The following is a 25,677-nucleotide window of genomic DNA, read 5'->3' on the forward strand; positions in this document are numbered from 1 at the left end:
CACCGCGCCCGGCTAATTTTTTTTTGTATTTTTAGTAGAGACGGGGTTTCACCGTGGTCTCGATCTCCTGACCTCGTGATCCGCCCGCCTCGGCCTCCCAAAGTGCTGGGATTACAAGCGTGAGCCACCGCGCCCGGCCCTTTTTATGTTATTTTTATTAGCCTGTCTAGGAGTTTCCATCTTTTCTGAAGAGCCAGTGTGTAAGAGCTGTTTCACCATCTTGCCATAGTGAGGGTGAGCCTACTTGTCAGAAACGTGACCAGAAAAGAAGGATGGCATATTGTTTCTAGATCACCGGAGCATCCTGTGGCTTCCATGTCTTCTAATTAGGGCTGGGGTTGACACTGAGCCTCCCCTCTGCGTCCCTTCCTTAGTGCCAGGATGAGCACACTTCCCTCAGCCCAGGCTCCTGCCGACACCACTGCTCCCTTCTCACACTATCCGGTAGGGCCGCCTTTTGGTCCTCTCTGGTCCATACCCAGACACAGCTACTTAACACCAGCCAACCCACCACCATTGATGACCAACCTGCCATGTCTGCAAGACTGAAAATCAGTGAGCAGAGAAAATCCCCCCCCGCAAGAATTTTAAAGGATAACTTTTCTAAAATCCAATCTCTGCTACAAAGATAAGCCTTGGCTTGTTTGTTATTCTGTTAACTTTATAAAGGGGAAAATCTTAAACATAGATTTCAGACATATGGCTACAATGAAAACAGGTGGCTGTAGATAATTCACTGTATTTAAGACAACAGTGAGAAAAATAAAAACAGGGGTAATTGCAGATCAAATAGGAAGGCCTATATAAAGTTTTTCAAGTCCTTAACCATAGTTACATGTCCTGGGGAAAGGATGGTGGAAATGGAATAGAAAAACATAGTTATTCAGGAGTTCTGCTATCTCTATTTTCTGTTAACATCAATACCATCTTTTGTGAAGCAGTTGGATTATCCTTTTCTGTTCTTATTGCTCTGAATATAGTCATAAATGTGATTTTAAATCTATATCATAACAAGCCATGCCACTGGTTTACAAGTCTTTGAGATGTATTCACTGTCTCAGTGATAGAAGTCACATAATCTTTTAAACTCAATCATGCTAGTTGTAGCAATTGGTAAATTACACCATTTACATTACTATTAGGATTATTAGAGTGGCTTTCACAGATCTGGGTAGTCATTCTGTTTTGTTACTTCTTCCCTGATAGTACACAATGTTGTCAGGACAGGTTCCCTTCCAATCTCATGACCGAAGTTTGACGTGTACCAGTGCAGTGGAAATCATGAAGAAAATTAAAAAGGGAGATTTCTCCTTTGAAGGAGAAGCCTGGAAGAATGTATCCCAAGAGGCTAAAGATTTGATCCAAGGTAAGAATCTAATGAAATTTTACGTTTTATATGATGTGTAGTGATTGAAGTAGAATCATGCCCATTTACACATACATTCGTATGTTAATTACTCAGGGAATCCATGTGTATTATAAAAGGCTTCCAGGCTACTCTCTTCAGCCTTGTCTTCTTACCAGAACATTCTCTTTATTAATGGTATCCACATTTCTAACATGAGCTAGCACTTGGCTTCCACTGGCATCTCAGTCAAACACATCTAAAACAAACCAATACTTTTTGACTGTCCTTCCCCCCAAACACGCTCCTCCTCCTGTCTTTCTTCCTGTCAACAGTGGCACTGCTAAGAAGCCAGATCACCAAAACAGAAACCTAGGCGTCCTCCTGGATACCTGCACCTGCCTTTCCTTCTGCAGCCAGTCACGGGGTTCTACAGATTCAGCAGCGCTCCCAGCAGTTCGGTCCCTTCCTTCCCATTCACATGCTGTTGCCTTTGTTCTCATCACCATTTCTCTCCCCAAATCCTGCAGCATCCTTTCACCTTGCCTCACTTCCTCTGACTTCAGCTGTTCATCATCTGTCAATAGAGGGACTTTTCTAGAATCCAAATGTGATTATGCCTCTTTTCTGCCAAAAATCCTTTGGAGACTGTCTGTTTGCTTCAGGTCAGACTCCTTAGCCTAGCATTTAACATTCAAAGCCCCTCATGACTTGGTCCTGTCTGCCTTTGCTTCCTCCTCACCCCAGCTCTGCCGTTGCAGGATATTTGAATTCCTCAGATATGCCGAGCTTTCAGATCCCTCCGTGTCTTTACATGCTCTTCTTAATCCTCTTCCCTAGCCACTTCTCCTTATCCTACAGGACTCATCTCCTAGAAGCCTTCCAGGACATCCTCACTCCCTATGCTATACTCTCCCTCGGGCCTGCTAACACACTGTGCCTGTGTATCTTGCTATCGCACTTGTCCCAGATGTTATAATAGCTGGGGTTTTCCCTATGTGTGTTCTAATATTAATAGCTCCTCTCTGCATCTCCATCTCCATATCTCTAGTGCCTTACTGCACTCCCTGACCTATAGAAGATGGCCAGTAAGTGTTTGGTATATGGATGAAGTAGATCTATGTGCTTTTTGCTTGCTCATTGGAGCTTACCAAGTCACCAGTGGGAATCTTTGTTTTGGATGTTTATTTTCTCCTGATTGAAAAGCCACTTCGCCTGGAGCTTCCTAGAAATAGGCTACTGTGACTTTATAATTAGAATCCAGTATTCACAAAATAATTTAAATGAATAGGAAAATCTAATTATCTTTGTAGGAGGTTAAAGCTATATAGAAACCATTGTCATGTGAACATAGCTGAGATTTATTTCTGAGTTTGTTTTTAAACCATGTTTAAAATGACAAATCATAAAATAAAAATATCTATTCCCACAGGACTTCTCACAGTTGATCCAAACAAAAGGCTTAAAATGTCTGGCTTGAGGTACAATGAATGGCTTCAAGATGGCAGTCAGCTGTCCTCCAATCCTCTGATGACTCCGGATATTCTAGGATCTTCGGGAGCTGCCGTGCATACCTGTGTGAAAGCAACCTTCCACGTAAGGCCCTGTGCTCTGTACATGTTGGGCGGTTTGAGTAGGAATCATAATCAAATGTTCTTACTCTGTAGCCTCAGATACATTTTCTTCGTTTCACATTTAAAATAATATGTGTCCTTTTAGGTATGTTTTTATAAGTTGCTTCATGGTTATAAACACTTTATAACAAAAAGTGCACAGGGGACCAGAGTCACTGCTAACCCACAAAATACGTGTTTAATTTTAAGAATGACCTTATGAGATGAGATAATAGAACTTTTTCCTCTCAAATAGACTAAATAATTTTCTTTAAAAACCATAATAAACATTAGGAACTAAGGCATATTTGAATGTCCATTCATTTTGCAACCATTTAGTACATCACACATTCTTAAAATCGGGAGGGATATGAAGTAAGTTCATTGGTATTAAGTATAGATTGTATGTTTGAAAGACTGAGACTATTTGGTAGAAACTGTGGATTATGCACATTTGTGCCAAGCAGATGCAAATACATTAAGATAATTCATGTGAAGTATAGTATAAGATGAGTTAGGGAAACAAAGTCACCTTCAGGGGGATTATTTTGAGAAAGGAGAAGGTATTGGGATAGTGCTTCTTCAGCAGCAGAAATGGATTTAAAAAGTAATAAGCTAGGAAATGTTAAGATAGTAAAGAGATTAACTGGAAGAATTTCTATCAGATGATCCAAATCTTCTCAGTGACATAGGTTGCAAGGTGACAACTACAAGGTGTAACTGCAGCATTGTCCAAGCCTAGGCTAAGGGGAGTGAAGACAGGCTGCAGGAGGAGGAAGCCAGGGCAAGGCTGTAGAGCTGTGCTTCTCTGTGCGTGTAAGTGTCCGGTATATATCCAAATGACATTGAATGGGAGTGAAGAGCAAAGACTCAGAATACATCAAGTCTGCTTGCATTGGGACTTTGTGTTCAGAATTTTAAATCTTAGACACAGAACCAGTAAAAGCAATGGGGATAGTTTAGATTACTGATGGTCTTCAGGAATTTCCAGTCAATTGTTTCATATTAGGATGTAGTACTAACTTCTTCAAAAGATTTATTAGAATTGTGACTCTCAGACAGCCTAGCTAGTTTGATTTAAACAGAGCCCTCAGAATATTTTTCCCATGAACGTCTCCACCCTGCCAATAGGCTTAGATATAAAGGTTTTAAGAGCTTTGTTCCCTTAAAACAACTTGGGGCTGCAGTTGCCAATGGAAAGTTGTCTTCTGCTTTAAGTCATAACTGCTAGGAAAACCGGCACTTTTACCTTCACAGGGGTTCCCTTTTTTTCCCCCCCAGGCCTTTAACAAATACAAGAGAGAGGGGTTTTGCCTTCAGAATGTCGATAAGGCCCCTTTGGCTAAGAGAAGAAAAATGAAAAAGACTAGCACCAGTACCGAGACGCGCAGCAGTTCCAGTGAGAGTTCCCATTCTTCTTCCTCTCATTCTCACGGTAAAACTACACCCACCAAGACACTGCAGCCCAGCAATCCTGCCGACAGCAATAACCCAGAGACCCTCTTCCAGTTCTCAGACTCAGTAGCTTAGGCATGGTAGGAGTGTATCAGTGATCCGTTGCACCTTTATTCCCTCAGCATATGCCTGGGGCGATCTTTTATGCTTTTAAAAATGTTTCCCTTTGGTCTCATTGGAATCTGCCTCTTAATGATTTTTTTCAGGAAAACCTGTTTGGTTATCCTCATCCAAAAGCACTGGACAGAGAATGTTACTGTGAATAGAGCACATATTACTCTTTTTAGCAACCTAGCATGATGCCAACAAGACTATTCTTGAAAGAGCAAAGGTTCCTGTAAATTTAATTAGGGCTAGATTTGAGCTGCTTGTAAATCACAGGTTTTCCAGATGTCTGCCAACAAGAAATGACTCATACTGTGATGATACCTTTTGCTATGCCTTGTGGACAATGTGGGTTTTTGAAATTTGCACCCTTCAAACAATGATTTATCAGAGAAAGGGGTCTGTTTTCAAAAAAGATTCTGTAATGAATTTTATGTGTGGCATATACTTATTTCTTGAGAGAAGATTTTAACTTATTGTTTTTATTTTATGGTTACATATGATGATAACCTGCTATTATTAAACTTTTTCTAAAAAGTGAAAAAAAAAAAAGATATAAGAACTCAAGGTCCCTTACTCTGTATTCGGGATCCATCTGAGATGCATGCTAAGCTATGTTTATGTTTTTAATTTTGCACTGCTCTCTCCTGGCAATTTGTTTTAATGGTTATTGCAGAATATTAAGGTACATGTCTCTCTGTTTTAAGTAATATTGCACTTTATAAAAAAGTATGAATAAAGCAAACTATTTTATAAAGTGCACTGTTTAAAGCATTTGCACTGTATTTTTGCCATTTATTTTCATTTTCTACTTTAAATTTGTCCTCACATCCCTCTTCTACTTTGTATGCAACAAGTAGAATGGGGCATGTTGTGTAATGTAGTCAGCCACTTATGCACTAATGTGAGGAAAACCTAAAGGGAAATTAAACTAAACACTGTGCTCATATTTGTACACTGTGTTGTACTACAGTGAGGAATTTCCTCCTGTAGTCATATATTATGTACATAATATTTTAGAATCATACCTATGACTTGTTTGGAAATTTTTCTGTTAAATTTTAAATCCAGAAAGCATATTTTATAAACTTATGCAGAGCACTTTTATTGCTCAAAAGTTCTGAATTCATACAGAAAACAAGTACTATGTGATGAAAACATTTCATTAAAAGATTGCTGCATTTAAAAATACAATTAATTGGTTCCCTATGCAAAAAAAAAAAAAAGAAGTGATAGGATTTGTATGTTATATTTTCTTTTAAAGCCATCATGTGAAATGTCAGGACTGAGAAAAGTGATTTTTTTGCTTTGTTTACAGGAATCATGCTTAAAGAGATAATGCCCAATATGTTTATTTTATAGTTTTTGTTAATGATAACCATTTGAGCATTAGTTTGGAATTTGGACATGATATTTATTTATTCCTTTCTTGAGGTTATAGCAGCATTAATTTCAACCAGTTATGAATACTAAAAATATTGCACTCTATGTAATAGTAGTATATTTATTACTAAATCAATGTACATATTAATAGCACAGGCAAAAAATGGCAAATATTAAAATATTTTCAAAATATTATGTTATCCTGTTCACATTTTTGTCCACAGTGGTTATTGGGAATAATATTTTATACTTTTTGCTGGCCCAAATGGCTACATAATATTGAGTTAATGAAAGTTTTGTATTCCCAGCTTTCAGTTATTCCTAGTAATTATGGGAAATTTTGTGTGAATTATTACCAAACTATTGCTAATTCACAAAATGTGATTCCATCAGGCACAGATCTCTAGTAGTCAAGAAAATGACCATATTTATAATTATATTGGACATATTTGGAACATATTTGGCTCTTCAAGCCATTTTTTATACTGTGCATCCTGGTAGAAAATACTAGTTGTAAAGTACAAACTAAAGGGACTATGTTGCTAATAGAAAATGATCCAGAAAAATGGTCAGACAGTATACAGATTGATGATGTGATTGATTTCATTGTGAATATTAGAAATTAATGGGTTTCATTTTCATTTATTTCCCTTGCCTCTTCTTCTTGAGGAGGACTTGACAGACAATGAAATGGGTAAAAAGGCAGTCACACTAACAGGAAGAAGGGAAGATAGGCTAGCCGTCAACTGATGAGCCTGCCTGAATAATCTCAAATGGGCTTTTGAAAAGACCTTAACAAATACTGTTGCACTCTTGTGAAATATCTTTATCTACACCCTACTTATAAGTACCAAAAAGACAGCATTTGATGCCAAGTTTGAAGCAGTTAGGTCGTGTGCAGGCTGTGTATTAACATACAGTGAATTGCACTTTAAAATTCAGAAAGCTTGGCCGGGCCCAGTGGTGCACGCCTGTAATCCCAGCACTTTGGGAGGCCAAGGCGGGCAGATCACGAGGTCAGGAGATCGAGACCATCCTGGCTAACACAGTGAAACCCCGTCTCTATTAAAAATACAAAAAATTAGCCAGGCAAGGTGGCGGGCGCCCCAGCGCCTGTAGTCCCAGCTACTCGGGAGGCTGAGGCAGGAGAATGGCGTGAACCCCAGGGGGCGGAGCCTGCAGTGAGCCGAGATCGCGCCACTGCACTCCAGCCTGGGCGACAGTGAGACTCTGTCTCAAAAAAAAAAAAAATTTCAGAAAGCTTTCATTTGGTCACATCAAAAATAAACACTACAAAATACTTTATATAAAAATGTTAAATGATAGGACTCTTTTTTGGTATTAAGAGTAAAATAGAAGAAAATCTAAGAAATACAAATACTTATATTATTTCTCTTTATGACATTAACTTTGGGACTATAGCCACATCACCCCCTCCCTTCTTCACTTATTGATTGTATTGTATATAATTTTCATGCCAACATAAATCCTGATTCATATATTTTGTAACTGTATATGACAAATTGAGAGGCAAGAATAAGAAAAGGAAGATATTAGAGGAAAGACGTTAAGAAAGACCAGTTTCTTCTAATTACTCTGCCAGATCCTGCGTCTGAAAGAGGTTAATTAGCATTTTGAAATTCATTGGCTGAGTGTGGTGGCTCAGGCCTGTAATCCTTGTGCTTTGGGAGTACAAGACTGGAGAATCACTTGAAACCAGGAGTTAGAGACCAACTTACGCAACATAGTGAGACACTGTCTCTCCAAAAATAAAAATAAAAATTAGCTGAGCATGATGGCTTATGCCTGTAGCCCTAGTTACTCAGGAGGCCAACGTGTGGAAGCACTTGATCCCAGGAGTTCAAGGCTGCAGTGAGCTGTGATCACGCCACTGCACTCTAGCCTGGGCAACAGAGCGAGACAGTGTCTTAAGAAAAAAAGAAATTCATTAATTCTTCCAAACCTTTATAAAGTAAGAAACCACTGAAGTACTAGAATAGAAAGTCAATCTCCTGAGTTAATTTCCACATTGTTGTCTGTCTTGGAGTCACAGGTTCGTTACCCAAGAAAACTGCCTTTTAATTTTTTTAGATTACTGCTGATTTCTTAAGTATGTAAATGACTAACTTTTAAATATAAGGTAAGTTATTTTAAAGAAATCTAGTAAGATAGAAGTCACTTTTTTTAAAGTAAGGAAATTCCTTTTGTATCTCAGTTTATGTTCTCAAATTATACTACTTTATTAAAGTATACAATTTACTGGGTACTTATTCACCTTACCCCCATTTCAAGCGCCTGTTATTATCGTATTTATTAAGAACAGGGTACCTCATAATGGTGAAAATTTCTAAATTATTGGGTCTATATGTGCCTTAGACTGCCTGATTACTTTGGCTGTTCTCCCAGTGACTGATAATAATAGCATGATTTGAGTGTTCATGTGAAAATACATCTAATATTCCTTAAGATCTAAGTAAATAAGTTAAATTCTGATATGCCACTTATGTCAAAATAATTGTTATATAGATGAATTATTACTGTAACATCATGAAGTATCTTAAAATTATATGACTTTTGGCCTCTCAAATGTCTTACATGATAATACCCTAATTTCCAGTCTTTAATTGCTTGTATACCTCACATAAGTGTCTGTCATTGCTTGATACCTTTATCTGGCACTAAAACAAATGTAGCCGGCTCTAATGAAATTTGAAGTTTGGATAGGAGACATTGTAAAACTCAAGAATGGGAAAAAAAACATTTTTAAAAGAAGTATGTATGAAGGAAATATTTTAGGTATAATCTACCCAAAGAAAATACCTGTTACAGCCAACATAAAGGTTTTATTCCCTGTTTTGTTAAGTAACTTCACTCCAAATTGTGACATTCTTTAGAGAAAATATTTTCCTTAAGAGTAGTTATTTATGTGTTTTATTGGGGGAGCATATTTTCAGGGGGGCAACATCTTCCTAAGAACATTTGATTAGCCTCATTTCTGTCCTCAGCTTCTATATTGCTTACTTTTCAAGATATTTCTTTTGAGCCCTTTTCTTTGTATGCCCAGCTCCCCGTTGTGTAATTAAGTAGTTGATTACCATTCCAAATGCTTCCCCTACTCAAGGCTGTTGTCCACCCTGTCTCATGAATTTGTGAATTAAGTAGGTGCCTAATATTTTCCTACTATTAGGCTGAAAAGGAGTAAGAAACTAAAGTGGCTTCCAAATATTTGTGTCTTGGCTTCTTCACCCTAGTGCAAAATAGGAAATGTTTATTGGCAGTCATTTCCTTTCCATTATTCCTTTTAACCACAGTACAAAAAGCTAGGATTTTGTGTCTAGAAGGAGACTTGTATTAAAAGACAAGATTCTTAGTAGTTATTCATCAGGCTTAAGTTTCCTGGTATATTTCTTGTAGGAGAGGTAGAAGGACATTTTATAGTATTATTCTAACTTAATATAATGCTGCTTGGGTTATCAGAAAGTATTGAATACTTCAGATAAGTCAAGTTAGTATTCAGTATAGCAGCTGTTCTTCAGAGCACAGGAAACTGGGATACTATGTAGCATTGTGCTGTTTCCATTATTGTTTCTCATTGCATAACACTTTTAATGTGTATGGTGGTATACAATTTGCCCCTTTACTAAAAAAAGTCTAGTTTCACTCTTGTTCCTTGCCACATTAAGCAGTTTTTTCATTTACATTTTAAATTTTCTTAATATTAGAAGAAAAAGAAAACAGAACAAAAGAGAAATATCATGACTTAGAAAAGGAAATTTAAGTCGTATGGAATACTGTAGCTTTATTTTCTGGCATTTCTGCTTGTAGATAGATTAGAAACTGCTTGTTTCTTTTGTTTGCTTTGTTTTAAAATCCAGTAAGGTTGAGGAACTTGACATTTTAAAACTGCAGTTTTATTTTTAACTACATAAGAGGCTGGTCATGTGAAATGTGCACTGCTATGTTGGAATGGATATGTATGTGACAATTAACCTCATTAAAGCTCTGTTGCTGTGGTAGGCATTCAGTATTCCTAATAGTTTATTTTAGGTACTATACTGCTATCCTATTTGCTGAAATTATAAATACTAGCAATGTACAATAATTCTCATTCTTTGGGTTAATAAAAACAGAAATTTAAAGGTGCTGTATCACATAAAAAGTTAATGCTTCAGTACTAAAGTTTTGAAAAATATTCCTAAAAACTTCACAGGCATGAATTTTTGAAAAGAAGAAGAAACCACATATACACATAGAGGAATTTTTAAGACTGGCATTTTAAAGTATAGCTGGTAAAAACAGTATGTATCCTTACGTGTAGAATTTAAACTTCTTGAAAATAATCTAAGCTGCAACAATCTATGTAACTGTTCTTCCACAGTTTTACATAAAGATAAGAATTTGTCTTACTAAAAGGTAAATGGAAGATTAACAAAGATGGAAAACAGACCGGGCGCAGTGGCTCACACTTGTAATCCCAGCACTTTGGGAGGCCGAGGCAGGCGGATCACGAGGTCAGGAGATCGAGACCACGGTGAAACCCCGTCTCTACTAAAAATACAAAAAAAATTAGCCGGGCGTGGTGGCGGGCGCCTGTAGTCCCAGCTACTCGGAGAGGCTGAGGCAGGAGAATGGCGTGAACCTGGGAGGCGGAGCTTGCAGTGAGCCAAGATTGCGCCACTGCACTCCAGCCTGGGCGACAGAGCGAGACTCCATCTCAAAAAAAAAAAAAAAGATGAAAAACATTGTTTTACCTCTATTCTATGTGGACAGTTAAAAGTATAGCCAAGCCTTAGCTCAAATGAGTTGCCTTTGTGTGAGACAGAGTCTCACTCTGTCACCTGGGCTGGAGTGCAGTGGCACTATCACAGCTCACTGCAACCTCCACCTCCTGGGCTCAAGCAGTCCTCGTACCTCAGCCTTCTAAGTAGATGGGACTACAGGCATGAGCCGCCATGCCCAGCTAATTTTTTTTTTTCAATAGCTACAAGGGGCCGGGCGTGGTGGCTCACGCTTGTAATCCCAGCATTTTGGGAGGCCGAGGCAGGTGGATCACGAGGTCAGGAGATCAGGACCACGGTGAAACCCCGTCTCTACTAAAAATACAAAAAAATTAGCTGGGCATGGTGGCGGGCGCCTGTAGTCCCAGCTACTTGGAGAGGCTGAGGCAGGAGAATGGTGTGAACCCGGGAGGCAGAGCTTACAGTAAGCCGAGACTGCGCCACTGCACTCCAGCCTGGGCGACAGAGCGAGACTCCGTCTCAAAAAAAAAATAAAATAAAATAGCTACAAGGTCTCAGTATGGTGCCCAGGCTAGTCTCAAACTCCTGGCCTCAGGCAGTCCTCCTGCCTCAGCCTCCCAACTTTGCCCAGCCATGAGTTGCTTTTTGAGTTGTCTTCCTTAACTGCATCAGTTCATCCCATACTCCGTACATGCACTTTTTCTCGTATTGTTTTTCTGTTTTTCTATGGTGTGTCCACACTCATTTGTGTATTTCTACACTGGTATTCACTCACTACTTATTAAGATACCTGCATGTGGACCTACATTTATAAATTGTAATTCCGTTCAGAGAAATAAGAACTTGATTGGGACAGAGCTGGGAAATGTTTGTGATGAAAATTATTAGGAATAAGGAAATGATGCTGTGTGAGAAAGTAAGTAGAGTTACAATTCTGAGATAGAAACATCTGCAATCAACATAGAGAAGGCTACTTTACAAAAATGTTATTTCGGTGCCCGTATGGACAAATCTCTTTAAAAAGCTTTGTCTACTGTGTACATAAAGGAACTTATAAGCTTCATAAAGTGGTTATTTTTCTCTAGGAAGCCCATGTGATAGCTCTCTCCTCTGTTTTCCCACTCCTTCCCCAGCTTTTCCTGCTGCCCACTGCTCCAAATGCTGACATCCAGTGGCCAGAGACCAGTCCAAATGGAGCACTAAAACTACATATAGATAGTGATCATATTGTTTACAATGTTATTGCAACATGGTATGTAAAGTACACAGGTCTTAAGAATACAGCTCAATAAATGTTTATATATGTGTGCGCCCATATAACCATCATTCAGATCAAGATGAGGCTCCCAGTCCTCATACATAACTACCACTCTGACCTCTGTCACTGTTGTTGACATTCCTATACATGGAATTATCCAGTCTGTAGGTTTTTCTGTCTGGTTTAATTTGATCAGCATTATGTCTGTGAAATGCATCTATGTTGTTGCATGTAGCAATAGCAATAGTTTGTTCTTTTTCATTGCTCTGTAGTATTCCATCAGATAAATACATCACAATTTATCCATTCTCCCACTGATAGACATTTCAGTTGTTTGTAATTTTTAGCTGTTATGTTTAAAGCAGCCATAAGCATTCTTGTACATATCTTTTAATAGACATGTACACTCATTTCTCTTGTGTGTCCACTTAAAAGTGAAAGAGCTGGCTGCAGTGAGCGATGTCGCACCGCTGCATTCCATCCTGGGCGACAGAGTGAGACCCTGTCTCAAAAAACAGACAAAAAAAAAAAGGAGTGAAACTACTGAGTCATAAGATGAATATATATTTAGCTGTAGAAGATATTACCAAATAGTTTTCAACAATGGTTGTATCAATTTACATACCCACCAATAATGTATAAGTGTTCTAGTTGTTCCACATCCTCATCTGTACTTGGTACCATCAGCCCTAGTAGTTTAGCCACTCTGACAAATGTGTATATTTGATTGTGGTTTTAGCCATTCTGGTGATTTTGTATTTCACTGAGGTTTTAAGGTGTATTTTCCTGATAAGTAGTGATGTGTGGAACACCTTTTTATATTTTTATTAGTCATTTGGCTATCCTCAATTGTTAAGTGCCTGTTCAAGTCATTTGTTCATATTTATTGGGTTGTCTTTTTTTCTTATTGACTTGCAGGAGTCTTTTATATTTTATGGATATGAGAGTTTTTGTCTGATATATTACCATAAACGTCTTCTCTTTAGTTTGCTTTTCTACTTTCTAAGTGCTTTCCTTTGATGACCAAAAATTTTATGAAGTCCAATATACCAATCTTTTATTTAATTGCTAATAATTTTGCGTCGTATTTAATAAATGTTCACACCAAGGTTATGAAGATATTCTTATATTCTTGTAAAAGCTTTATTGGCCAGGTGAGGTGGCTCATGCCTGTAATCCTAGTGCTTTGGGAGGCTAAGCCGGGTGAATCACTGGAGGTCAGGAGTTGGAGACCAGCCTGGCCAACATGGTGAAACCCCATCTCTACTAAAATTAGAAAAATTAGCCAGGCATGGTGGTGCATGCCTGTAATCCCAGCTACATGGGAGGCTGAGGCAGGAGAATCGCTTGAACCCAGGAGGCAGAGGTTGCAGTGAGCCAAGGTCATGCCACTACACTCTAGCCTAGGCAACAGAGCGAGACTCTGTCTCAAAAAATAAAACTAAAAGCTTTATTTTTTTTTTTTTTTTTTATTTTTTTTTTTGAGATGGAGTCTTGCTCTGTCACCCAGGCTGGAGTGCAGTGGCGCAATCTCAGCTCACTGCAAGCTCCGCCTCCCGGGTTCACGCCATTCTCCTGCCTCAGCCTCTCCGAGTAGCTGGGACTACAGGCGCCCGCCACCACGCCCGGCTAATTTTTTGTATTTTTAGTAGAGACGGGGTTTCACCGTGGTCTCGATCTCCTGACCTTCTGATCTGCCCGCCTCGGCCTCCCAAAGTGCTGGGATTACAAGCGTGAGCCACCGCGCCCGGCCTAAAAGCTTTATTGTTTTACCATCCACATTAGGTTTACAGTCCATCTACTGCTGATATTTGTATATGATGTGAAATAGTAGCCAAAGTTTATGTATTTCCATATGCGTATTAACTTGACTCAGCACAATGTATTGAAAAGCTGAGTTGTAATTTTTATGAAGTCTTCATATCTGGTAGTGTAAGACCTCTAACTTTTATCTAATAGTTCTAATAGTTTTGGCTATTCTTAATCCTTTGCATTTCCATATACATTTTAGAATCACCTTGGGGGCAGAGGATGTTAGGGTTTAATTGGTATTGCATTGAATGTATAAATCAATTTCAGGAGAAATTATATCTTACCAATTTTGAGTTTTCCAATCCATGGACATGGTATATCCCTCTATTTACTTAGGTATTTAATTTGTCTCACCAATGTTTTATAGATTTACATGTAGAGGTTAGATTTATATCTAGGTTTTTGACAGTTTTATTTTATTATCAAATTGTTTTTAATTAGTTTATAGAAATACAGTTTTTTTGGTATATTACCCTTTCACTTAGAAACCTTGCTAAATTCACTTTTTAATTCTAATAATTCTGTATATTATTTTAGATTTCTTTAAGTCTACAGTTATATCGTCTGTAAATAATGACAGTTTCATTTCTGCCTTTTCCATTTTTATTTTTCTTGCCTTATTGAGCTGACCAGGACCTCCAATAAAATGCTAAATGAAGTAATGACAATGGGCTTCTTTAATTTCTTCAACTCAAAATAAGAATTCAATATTTTTCTATTCCATATATATATATATATATATATATATATATTTTTTTTTTTTTTTTTTTTTTTTTTTTGAGACGGATTCTCGCTCTGCCACCCAGGCTGGAGTGCAGTGGCGCAATCTCAGCTCACTGTAACCACCACCTCCCAGGTTCAAGTGATTGTTCTGCCTCAGTGTCCCGGGTAGCTGGGACCACAGGCATGCACCACCACCCTCAGCTAATTCTTGTATTATTAGTAGAGATGGGGTTTCACCATATTAGCCAGTCTGGCCTCGAATTCCTGACCTCGTGATCCACCCGCTTCAGCCTCCCAAAGTGCTGAGATTACAGGCATGAGCCACCTCACCCAGACCAATATTATGTTTTATTTAACTTTTTTATAGATATCATATAGCAGATTGTTTCTTTTTATTTCTAATTTTCAGAGAGTTTTTACTAAATGCTTTTTCTGCCTCTGTTGAGATAATCATGTATTTTTTTCTTCTTTATTCTTCAATTTTCAAAAGCTGAAAATAGAATAAATTCCATTTTCATGATGTATTGCTCTTTTCATATATCAATGGATATAGTTTGCTAATATTTTGCCTAAGATTTTTGGATCGTAAGAAGGATAGACCTAGACTGGGTATGGTATCTCACACCTGTAATCCCAGCACTTTGGGAGGCCAAGAGGAAGGATTGCTTTAGCCTAGGAGTTGGAGAACAGCCTGGGCAACATAGTGAGACCTCGTCTCTCATCTCTACAAAAGATTAAAAAATTAGCCAAGGGTGGTGGTGCACACCTGTAGTACCAAATACTTGGGAGGCTGAGGTGGGAGAATCACTTGAGTCCAGGAAGCAGAAGTTGCAGTGAACCAAGATTGTACCACTGTACTCCCACCTAGGCAACAGAGCAGGAGCCTAGCTTTAAAAAAAAAAGAAGAAGAAGGACAGACCTGTAATTTTTCTGTCTTTAATATTTTTGTCAAGTTTTGGTATCAAGATTATTCTGGCCTCATAAAAAAAAGTTGGAGATGTGTTCCCTTTTTTTCTACACTCTGGAAGAGTTTGCACCTGATATTATTCCTCCTGTTTAAAATAATTCACCTTTGAAGCCACTTGAATGAGAAATTTTCTTTGTGGGAAAGTTGTCATTAATTGGAATATATCTTGTCTACTTACAGTTAATGTAATTATTACTGGTTTTAAGTCTACCATCTTAGAATTTCTTTTACATTTTTGTCCTGTATCCTCTTGGTTCCTGTATTGTGTCTTCTTTCGATAAACCAAATCTTTTCTTTTGTCCATTTTTTCCTCCTATGTTAGTTTGTCAGTAATTTTTAGAAATTCATTTAGTACCTTAAAGATTACAGTGTGTATCTTTGACTTACTGCCTTAAATTGGTACATTACCACTTCCCAACAATGCAGGAATTTTATGACAGTTTAAATCTGTTTTCCCCTTTCTTTTTTTTTTTCTTTTCTTTTTTTTTTTTTTTTTTTTGAGATGGAGTCTTTGTCGCCAGGCTGCAGTGCAGTGGCACGATCTTGGCTCACTGCAACCTCTGACTCCCTGGTTCAAGCGATTCTTCTGCCTCAGCCTCCCGAGTAGCTGGGATTACAGACACACGCCACCAAGCCCAGCTAATTTTTGTATTTTTAGTGGAGACTGGGTTTCACCATGTTGGCCAGGATGGTCTAGATCTCCTGACCTTGTGATCTGCCCACCTCAGCCTCCCAAAGTGCTGGGATTACAGGCGTTCCCCCTTCGTCCTTTTGTGTTATTGTTGTCATGTATTTTACTTCTACATTCTATGTATGTTTTATCTCTATGTTCTATATGTATTTTAGACTTCATAAGACATTATTTTTATTAGTAGTACTACTACTATATGTTTTAAAGACTCGCTGGGCACCGTGGCTCATGCCTGTAATCCTAGCACTTTGTGAGGCCGAGGCGGGTGGTTCACCTGAGGTCAGGAGTTTGAGACCAGTCTGGCTAACATTGTGAAACCCCATTTCTACTAAAAATACAAAAAATGAGCCAGGCGTGGTGGTGCATGCCTGTAATCCTAGCTACTTGGGAGACTGAGGCAGGAGAATCACTTGAGCCCAGAAGAGGGAGGTTGCAGTGAGCCAAGATCACACCATTGCACTCCAGCTTGGGCAACAAGAGCGAAACTCCATCTCAAAAAAAAAAAAAAAAAAAAAAAAAGTAGACTCTATATTGTTTGTTTGCTCACATATTTATGTTTTCTGGTGTTTTTCTTTCCATCCTGCCTTTTTTACTTCCATCTGGGATTGTTTTTCTTCATCTGGAGAATTCTCTTTAGTATTTATTTTAGTGCCAGTCTTCTGACAATGAATTCTCTCAGCTTTTGTTTTTTGAAACCTTCTTTCTTTTGCCTTTATTTTTCTGTATTTTTATTTTATTAAGATAAAATTCATGTATCATGTAATATACCCATCTAATCATTACATTCAGATACAATTCAATGTTACCTTTATTTTTGAAGGATATTTTTGCCTTGTATGAAATACTAGGTTCACCATTTTCTTTTCTTTTTTTCTTTTTCTTTTTTTTTTTTTGAGACCAAGTCTCACCCTGTCGCCCAGGCTGGAGTGCAGTGGCACAATCTTGGCTCACTGCAACCTCCACCTCCTAGGTTCAAGTGATTCTTGTGTCTCAGCCTCCCAGGTAGCTGTGATTACAGGCATGCACCACCATGCCTGGCTAATTTTTGTATTTTTAGTAGAGACGGAGTTTCACATTAGCAGGCTGGTCTCAAACTCCTGACCTCAAGTGATCTGCCCACCTTGGCCTCCCAAAGTGCTGGGATTACAGGTGTGAGCTACTGCGCCCAGCCTAGGTTCACCATTTTCAAGATATCATTCCAATGATATCCCTAATGTTATCCCTCCCCTAGCCCCCCACCCCCCAACAAGCCCCAGGGTGTGATGTTCCCCTCCCTGGATCCATGTGTTCTCATTGTTCAACTCCCACTTATGAGTGAGAACATGCGGTGTTTGGTTTTCTGATCTTTTGATAGTTTGCTGAGAATGATGGTTTCCAGCTTCATCCATCCTAAGGTTGGTAAACTTCCTGAATCTGTTGGTTGATGGTCCTTCCTTATTAGAATTCTTAACCAGTCATTCTTCAAATCGTTTTTTCCAATCCGTTCTCTCTCTCCCTTTTTCTAGGATTATGTGTTATACTATGTTCCATATGTCTGTTATAGTCCTTTGTTTTCCATCTTAATTTCTCCCTGTATTTCAATCTGTATAGTTTTTAGTGACCTGATTAACTTATCCTGTTCTACTGAGCCTAATCAATTTTAAATTTAATTGTATATCTTATATTTTCGGTTCTAAAATATCCATTGACACTTTTTTGTAGATGCCAGGTCTCTGATCAGATCTTCTGTCTTTTCCTCTATATTCTTGAACATATTAGTCAAAGTAATTTTAAAATTGTCTGAGAAATCCAATGTCTGAATTACTACTACTAGTTGTTTGTTTCCATTGTCTGTTGTCAGTCATTTGGTGCTGTTTTTTAGCATGCCTTGTAAGTTTGGTGAAATGTCATACATTGTCTGTTAAATACTGTAGGGGCTTTGAATGATGTTATCTTCCTCTAAGATGGTTATGTTTTCTTCTTGCAGTCTGATAAAATACAGGCAGATCACTGTAATCCTATTGAAGGTTGGTTTTAGACTTTGTTGGGCTTGTATGTTTCAATTTTGCTCTTACTCCTAGCATATGGCCTCTTTGGGCTCTCATCTGAAAATCTAGGGTGTTTATCAAGGCCACTTCACCTCGGTGACCTTGAATTCCAACCTTTCCCTCTTCAGTACTAAGAGCTGCTCAGCTCATTAGCCTCCCATCTGCTGCGTTTTGCTGGATTTCTTGAAGTCTCACCTTGTGCACAGGAGTCTGGAATTGGCAGACACCTCAAGGAGATACTGTACCAGTACTTCAGGCTCACTTCCCTGAGGTTTCTTCGCTCTGGGATTTTGCACCTTAAGTCCTAGCTACTTTCCCAAGCTCCAACTTTTGTCTCTTAAACCAAGTGGGATTATTGCTTGCTGCTAGATATTTATTTCCCTGTGTCGTGAATTTGCAGTGCCTTAAAGAAGTAATCAAAATGAACATAGAGCTCACCAAAGTGTGCTTCCCTTCTTTCCCTCTTTTCAGCTATTTTATTGTGGCTTGTCAAATTCTCCCTGCATTGGTTTGCTCCCTGATGCCTATAAAAGATGTTCTATTTAACCCTTTTCCTGTTTGCCCCAAGAATACTTGCCAGCAGCACTTGCTGCTGCAGTATTTACCCTAAGATAACTTTGCCACGAACTCTCGCTTTTATTATTACTTTCGCATAGCTCTAGTATATTGACTTCAGAAAAAAAGGACATCGTCCTATTTATAGCATTCTGTTCTTAGTAGTGGTATTTCCATTTACAAAGTATAATAATTCTCGATCGCTGAAAATGTCGAATCCTGGAAAATGGAGCATTCCTACATGTGATGTTAACATTGTTCTGGAGCAGTTCTTGGCCGGAGATTTATTTAATGAATTCGATTTTTCTGAAATAGATGATTTTGATGATTCAGACTATTCTAATACTAGTTCTGTTTAGAAATAACATCAAAAACAGTTTTTATATTTTATGTTCACATTGAAAATCAGTCAGATTTGCTTTAGCCTCAAAGAATGTGTTTATGTAAAATTAAATGAGTGCTGGCAGCGAGCTGTACTTTTTTTTCTAAACCAGAAAAGGGTTAATTTAGCTTTCATCGTTGTTTTCAGTAGGAGGGCTAGTTCAATCACAAGCTACTGTATTGTGGCCAAAAGCAAAAATCTGGTGGTAATCATTTTTAATCGCCATTGTTGATTTCTCTGCAGTGGCTTCTGGCATTGACAACTTGGTTGTCACATGTTCATATGTGAGGGCACTCGGTTTATTCATTTGTTCCTGTGTCCATTAAATAGTTTTTGAACACCTCTTTCAGGCCAGGTATTATTCTAGACACAAGCAATATAACAATATTTAAGATAAGATCTGTGTCACTTTGGGACTTGCAGCCTGTTGTTTTTATAGAAAGGCTACTAAATGGTTGCTGAGTCAGACTTGTGGTAATTAAAATAGACTTTTCTTGTGTGGGGGTTGGGAGTGAGAAAAAGAGAGACTGCAATCTTTTGGATGATTACATCTTTATATAAATATTTTTAGCCTATTGAAAAAACTTTGTAGAGCTTAATGCAATTCACAGTTCACCCACACTACATCAATATTTGGCCTACCTTTTGCAAGCCCAATTCCCTAACTGTGAGTTTCTGTGTTATACATAAAAATCTCACCTGGAGCACAATTATTTGACAATTTGAGTTGAAACTCCAGGAACTGATTTATGGAGAACAAACTTAGCTCTGAAATCATGTCTCTTTATAAATATCGACATGAAATCTGATGAAGAATCAGCCTACTGTGGTTTCCCATTTTAACTTTGTTTTTGAAAAACATTTCACATGCAACTAAGCACTTATCAAATGCTTTGCGATACCAAAAAGTGGCTTGGTGGTCTTTGTCTTCCAGAATAGCATAAATGTCAGTGTTACCAAGATAAAAATATAATCTGGGCACATGTCACTGTTAAAATATTATAGTCAGATCAAGAATTCTATTCCTGTCTTTGTTATTCTTTCCCACTTGTGAAACTTTATCCAGTGGATTTTTTTTTATTACAAAGACGTATTCCAGAGATAACAGTTTGTACTTCTGATTATGATCCATGTTCATGTGATCAAAAGGCAGCAACAATAGGACACTGTCATTTATGGTAGCTCCATAGAAACTAGGCTGCACTGGGAAGACAGATTCGCCATCTTGAGCACCTGTGGCTTGGTCTTCTCGAAATTGTAGCCCCTTTGGAATGGCTGAAGAACTACCAGTTAAAGGTAAAGAAACCAGACATACAAGGCCACATATTGTACGATTCCACTTACATGAAATGTCCAGAATAGGCAAATCCATAGAGACAGAAAGATTAGTGTTTTTCAGGGGCTGGTGGGAGGGGGAAATAGGGAGTGACAATGTATACAGGTGTTGGGGTTTTGGGGTGATGAAAATGTCCTGGAATTAGGTAGTGGTAATGGTTGCAAGACATTGTAAATATAGTAAAAAAACAGTGGTACACTTAAAATGAATTTTATCTTATATTTAAAAAAATCACACACAGGCCGTGCATAGTGGCTCACGCCTGTGATCCCAGCACTTTGGGAGGCCGAGACGGGTGGATCACCTGAGGTCGGGAGTTGGAGACCAGCCTGACCAACATGGAGAAACTTCGTCTCTAATAAAATACAAAAATTAGCCGGGCATGGTAGCGCATGCCTGTAATCCCAGCTACTTGGGAGGCTGAGGCAGGAGAATCACTTGAACCCGGGAGGCGGAGGTTGCAGGGAGCCGAGATCCCACCATTGCACTCCAGCCTGGGCAACAAGAGCGAAACTCCGTCTCAAAAAAAAAAAAAAAAAAAAAAAAATCACACATAGCTAGAAAGGCCGTAGCTAGTTTGAGGAAGTCAGTTCTAACACCTGGCTATTCAGAGAATGCCATCCTGCCCCTCTTTCTTTGGCATCAACTCCGAAGCATAGTTATTTTATGGCTGGAAAATCTTTTCTAACCAGAGATGAAGCTCTTGGGGACAAAGTAAACTTGTCTCTTATAGGAAACACCAAAGTTCCAGCTTAACAGAGAAAGGGAACCTCCTTGGGAATCATACTTTTCCCAGTATAAGGTAGTGCTCGGACAGATATCAAAGAGCTGTATGTTTCCATGGTGATCATTTCCAGCTTATCATTACTTGTATGTTTGCCCTAAAGTTTAATTTCTTACTTTGGGACTCATTGTAATAATGAGAGCACCAGCCCTTTGGGAGGCCACGGCGGGTGGATCACCTGAGGTCAGGAGTATGAGACCAGCCTGGCCAGCATGGCGAAATGCTGTCTCTACTCACGCCTGTAATCCCAGCACTTTGGGAGGCCGAGGTGGGCAGATCACGAGGTCAGGAGATCGAGACCATCCTGGCTAACACGGTGAAACCCTGTCTCTACTAAAAATACAAAAAATTAGGGCCGGGCGCGGTGGCTCACGCATGTAATCCCAGCACTTTAGGAGGCCGAGGCGGGTGGATCACGAGGTCAGGAGATCGAGACCACTGTGAAACCCCGTCTCTACTAAAAAAATACAAAAAATTAGTGGGGCGTGGTGGCGGGCGCCTGTAGTCCCAGCTACTCGGAGAGGCTGAGGCAGGAGAATGGCGTGAACCCGGGAGGCGGAGCTTGTAGTGAGCCGAGATCGCACCACTGCACTCCAGCCTGGGCGACAGAGCAAGACTCTGCCTCAAAAAAAAAAAAAAAAAAAAAAAAATACAAAAAATTAGCCGGGTGTGGTGGCGGATGCCTGTAGTCCCAGCTGCTCGGGAGGCTGAGGCAGAAGAATGGCGTGAACCTGGGAGGCAGAGCTTGCAGTGAGCCGAGATCACGCCACTGTACTCCAGCCTGGGCGACAGAGCAAGACTCCATCTCAAAAAAAGAAAAAAAATACAAAAATTAGTTGGGCATGGTGGTGGGTGCCTGTGGGCCCAGCTACTTGGGAGGCTGAGGCAGGAGAATCTCTTGAACTCAGGAGACGGAGGTTGCAGTGAGCCAAGATCACGCCATTGCACTCCAGCCTAAGCGACAGAGTGAGACTCCTCAAAAAAATAAAAAATAAAAAATAATGGAAGCACCAGGCCTTTGAGTTCAGTTTTTCTTTGGTGAGCGCTTTTCTAAAATCTCTCTTACCTTACTATGTTAACTTTGTCTCAGAAGCAGACTCATTTGTGCAGTTAGCTGAAATATTTATTCATGAAGTCATTTGTAGCAGTTGTCTTTTCATCAAACATAATACCTTTAAATTAGCAGAAAATTAATGCCATTCATGATTTTGCCATTTAACTAAGTAGTCATAAGCTATATTGTCTCCCTTAACCCCATCATACACATTTGAAATATCTTTATCCTATATAATCTGTATTCATTTGAATGCAAAAGTTTTATCAATATGAGTGAACTTATGCATCTTTTTATTCACTAATGGAGATATCACTTGAAACTTTGTTCCTGGCAAAGCAAAGATGAAATGTATTGAAAAAAATTGATTAGACTTTTAAAACTTCAAATACTTTCATAGCAAATGTAAACAAGATTGTTTCTAACTGCAGAGTATTTTACATAAAATCTTTATGTGAAGAATTTATATTGCAGTACAATAAAATCAGTGCTTTTTATATGTTTTGAATGGTAAACATTTTGAAGGTATTTTTTGAAGTAACTAGGTATTGAACTTTTTTCAATATATTTGAAAAATATTCAATATATTTTTCAATATATTTTGAATAAAGCACACCTAAAATGCATGAACTTGTGTAAGTATTTGGCATCATTAGTCTAGTTGTACATATTTTTAAAAATAAGAATGGGCTTGGAATATAACGTATTTGTAGTAAGTACAGTATATTTTTTACTGAGTGAGTCTGATATATCTTTTGGTCAATTTACTCAATTTTCGAATTGAGTAAAGTCTACTGTTAAAGTATTCCAGATTTTTAAATTTCAGTATCCTTGTTGTGGAGTCTAGTGTTGGCTTTCTGATGTCAGAATAATCAAATCCTACTCATATACACATCCAGAAAACTTTTTCTAATGATGATACATTTAGCAAAATCTCAAGTCTTTAAAAATTCTAATTAAATAGACTTACTTGAGACAAGTGTACATTGTGAAATCTAAAATAAAAATTTGTGACTATATAATACACAACCTTCATTATGTAGGCTATTTCTAAAAACTTAGTTTCTGTGCTGATTTCATGTTGTTTTTCAAATGTTAGCAGATTATAATGGCTACAGTAAGTTTTGTTCTAAATCTGGTAGCCATTTATTATTAAATGATTAATGATTAAACATTACTCATTTAATAATTATTTAGGAATTATAAATTATAATGTCAAATCTTCATACATCAGGCTCCTTGCACTATAATTACTTAAAATTAGTTTGCATCAATAGTCTATATAAACAGATATCTTAGTTTAGAGGGACAAATATTCTATTTTCTAGGTACTTTAATAGTTTGGTCTTGTGAAAATTACATAGGTGTGTGTTCATGTATGTGTATACACACATGTATTGGGGGCTTATGGTACCAAATTAATAAGACTGCCCCCCACTCCTTAAATCAACTATCTGCCCTGCCAGTAATCCCCCACCTGTACTGGTATATACAGAGTTCTCTCTGGTATAAATGATTAATCAAGAAAAAGGGTGTGAAATATTTGTGTTCGTTTCTTTTTAAATGAATAATGGGATACACATAAACTAGTAACACCACATTGATTTCCTAAAGACCTAATACAGCTTTAAGAGGGAATAACATTCCAGAGCTCCAGGATTATTTTAATTTAGCTTTCAAGATCGTTACGATTTTGATTTAATATAGAGACTTCAGAGTGTTAAATTTTAGGGTTTTTTTTTTTTTTTGTATTTTTAGTAGAGACAGGGTTTCACCACGTTGATCAGGCTGGTCTCGATCTCCTGACCTGATGATCCGCCCGCCTCGGCCTCCCAAAGTGCTGGGATTACAGGCGTGAGCCACTGCGCCCAACCTAAATTTTAGGTATTTAAAACATCCATTGATGCCTTGTTATGTTTTTGGTTTTGTTTTTTTGTTGTTGTTTACTTAAGGGATGCATCTTATTTATTTGGTTGACTTTTATCTAGACATCATAAATGTGCTGCTTACTTTTTTATTAGCCACTTCATTGTTGATGTCTTAATGGGAGATCTTAGTTTGATGAATCTACTCTTTGAAATTTTAGTTTGATTAGTCATTTGTTTCTGCTAGGTTTTGGCTTTTGTTTTTTGAGTGATAACCTAAGAAGTTTCTACAGTGGAAAATATCATTATGACATCTTCATCCCTTATAAAGTTGTTTCATTTAGAGGAATTTTTCAAAGCCTATGTTGAGAAATGGGCAAATTGAGTAAAGCATCATAACAATTTTTTTTTATAGTGAACTCATTTTATTTATAGAACGGCAAACACATTCACTCTTTTTGCTAACATCCAGGGCTTTTTTTCATTGTGACTGCTTTGCACACTTAAAAATGTTTCTCCCGGGCCGGGCGCAGTGGCTCACGCCTGTAATCCCAGCACTTTGGGAGGCCAAGGCGGGAAGATCACGAGGTCAGGAGATCGAGACCATCCTGGCTAACACAGTGAAACCCTGTCTCTACTAAAAATACAACAAAAATTAGCCGTGCGTCGTGGCAGGCGCCTGTAGTCCCAGCTACTGGGGAGGCTGGGGCAGGAGAATGGTGTGAACCCGGGAGGCGGAGCTTGTAGTGAGCCGAGATCACGCCACTGCACTCCAGCCTGGGCGACAGAGCAAGATTCTGCCTCAAAAAAAAAAAAAAAAAGTTTCCCCCAGCAAAGGCTAACTGGAATTTATTTTTGTTTAAAGATAAATATTTTTAATGTGGATAAAATAAAAGTTGTAAGTATGCCTTTCATGTGGCAAACTGGAACTTAGTGGTCAGTACTCCATGGCAGCATTAAATACCAATTATTTACAATAGGGTGCATGTATCAGATGCTGTTTTTCCCTTAACCTTTGTACTTTTCATTGAAAATGTTTTCAAATCAGATCTTGTTTTATTGGGTTTCACATGATTGGACTAATACTTACATATATGCTTCTTTTTAAGGTATTTAGACATTGAAATTAGTTATTTCCTTATGAGCCATAGCTTTGAAAAACCATTTTAGAAGAAATTTCCATTTTTTAAAAAAGGAAGTGTTGGGAGGTCGAGGCGGGCAGATCACGAGGTCGAGACCATCCTGGCTAACATGGTGAAACCCCGTCTCTACTAAAAATACAAAAATTAGCCGGGCATGGTGGCGGGCACCTGTAGTCCCAGGTATTTGGGAGGCTGAGACAAGAGAATGGCGTGAACCCAGGAAGCAGAACTTGCAGTGAGCTAAGATCGCACCATACCACTGCACTCCAGCCTGGGCGACAGAGCGAGACTCCGTCTTAAAAAAAAAAAAAAAAAAAAAAAGTGATTTCTTAAAGAAAAGATACTGATAATTTGTCTTTGCTGTAGATGAATGCCACATTTTTATATACTAGGACTATTACTGAATAATACTGTTTATTTCTTTAGATCAACTAATATATT

The 25,677-nt window shown here is 38.3% G+C and overlaps 1 protein-coding gene across 12 annotated transcripts in view; it reads left to right on the forward strand.

The window, feature by feature from the left end:
* The window catches only part of RPS6KA5 (ribosomal protein S6 kinase A5), a 191,342-nt gene extending 185,249 nt beyond the window's left edge, over positions 1 to 6,093 (forward strand). For 11 of the 12 annotated variants that reach the window (XM_055288416.2, XM_055288421.2, XM_055288419.2 and 8 more), the window contains 3 exons: positions 1,207 to 1,366; positions 2,778 to 2,941; positions 4,240 to 6,093. In XM_055288416.2, coding sequence (XP_055144391.2) covers positions 1,207 to 1,366; positions 2,778 to 2,941; positions 4,240 to 4,488 — 573 coding nt within the window. In that variant the 3' untranslated portion in view covers positions 4,489 to 6,093. The remainder of the gene's footprint in view (positions 1 to 1,206; positions 1,367 to 2,777; positions 2,942 to 4,239) is intronic. The other variant, XM_055288417.2, reaches the window with a different exon arrangement.
* The last annotated feature ends 19,584 nt before the right edge of the window (positions 6,094 to 25,677 follow it).

The sequence above is a fragment of the Symphalangus syndactylus genome, chromosome 8 (assembly GCF_028878055.3).
Source record: "Symphalangus syndactylus isolate Jambi chromosome 8, NHGRI_mSymSyn1-v2.1_pri, whole genome shotgun sequence".
In the NCBI taxonomy this organism is placed as follows: domain Eukaryota; kingdom Metazoa; phylum Chordata; class Mammalia; order Primates; family Hylobatidae; genus Symphalangus; species Symphalangus syndactylus.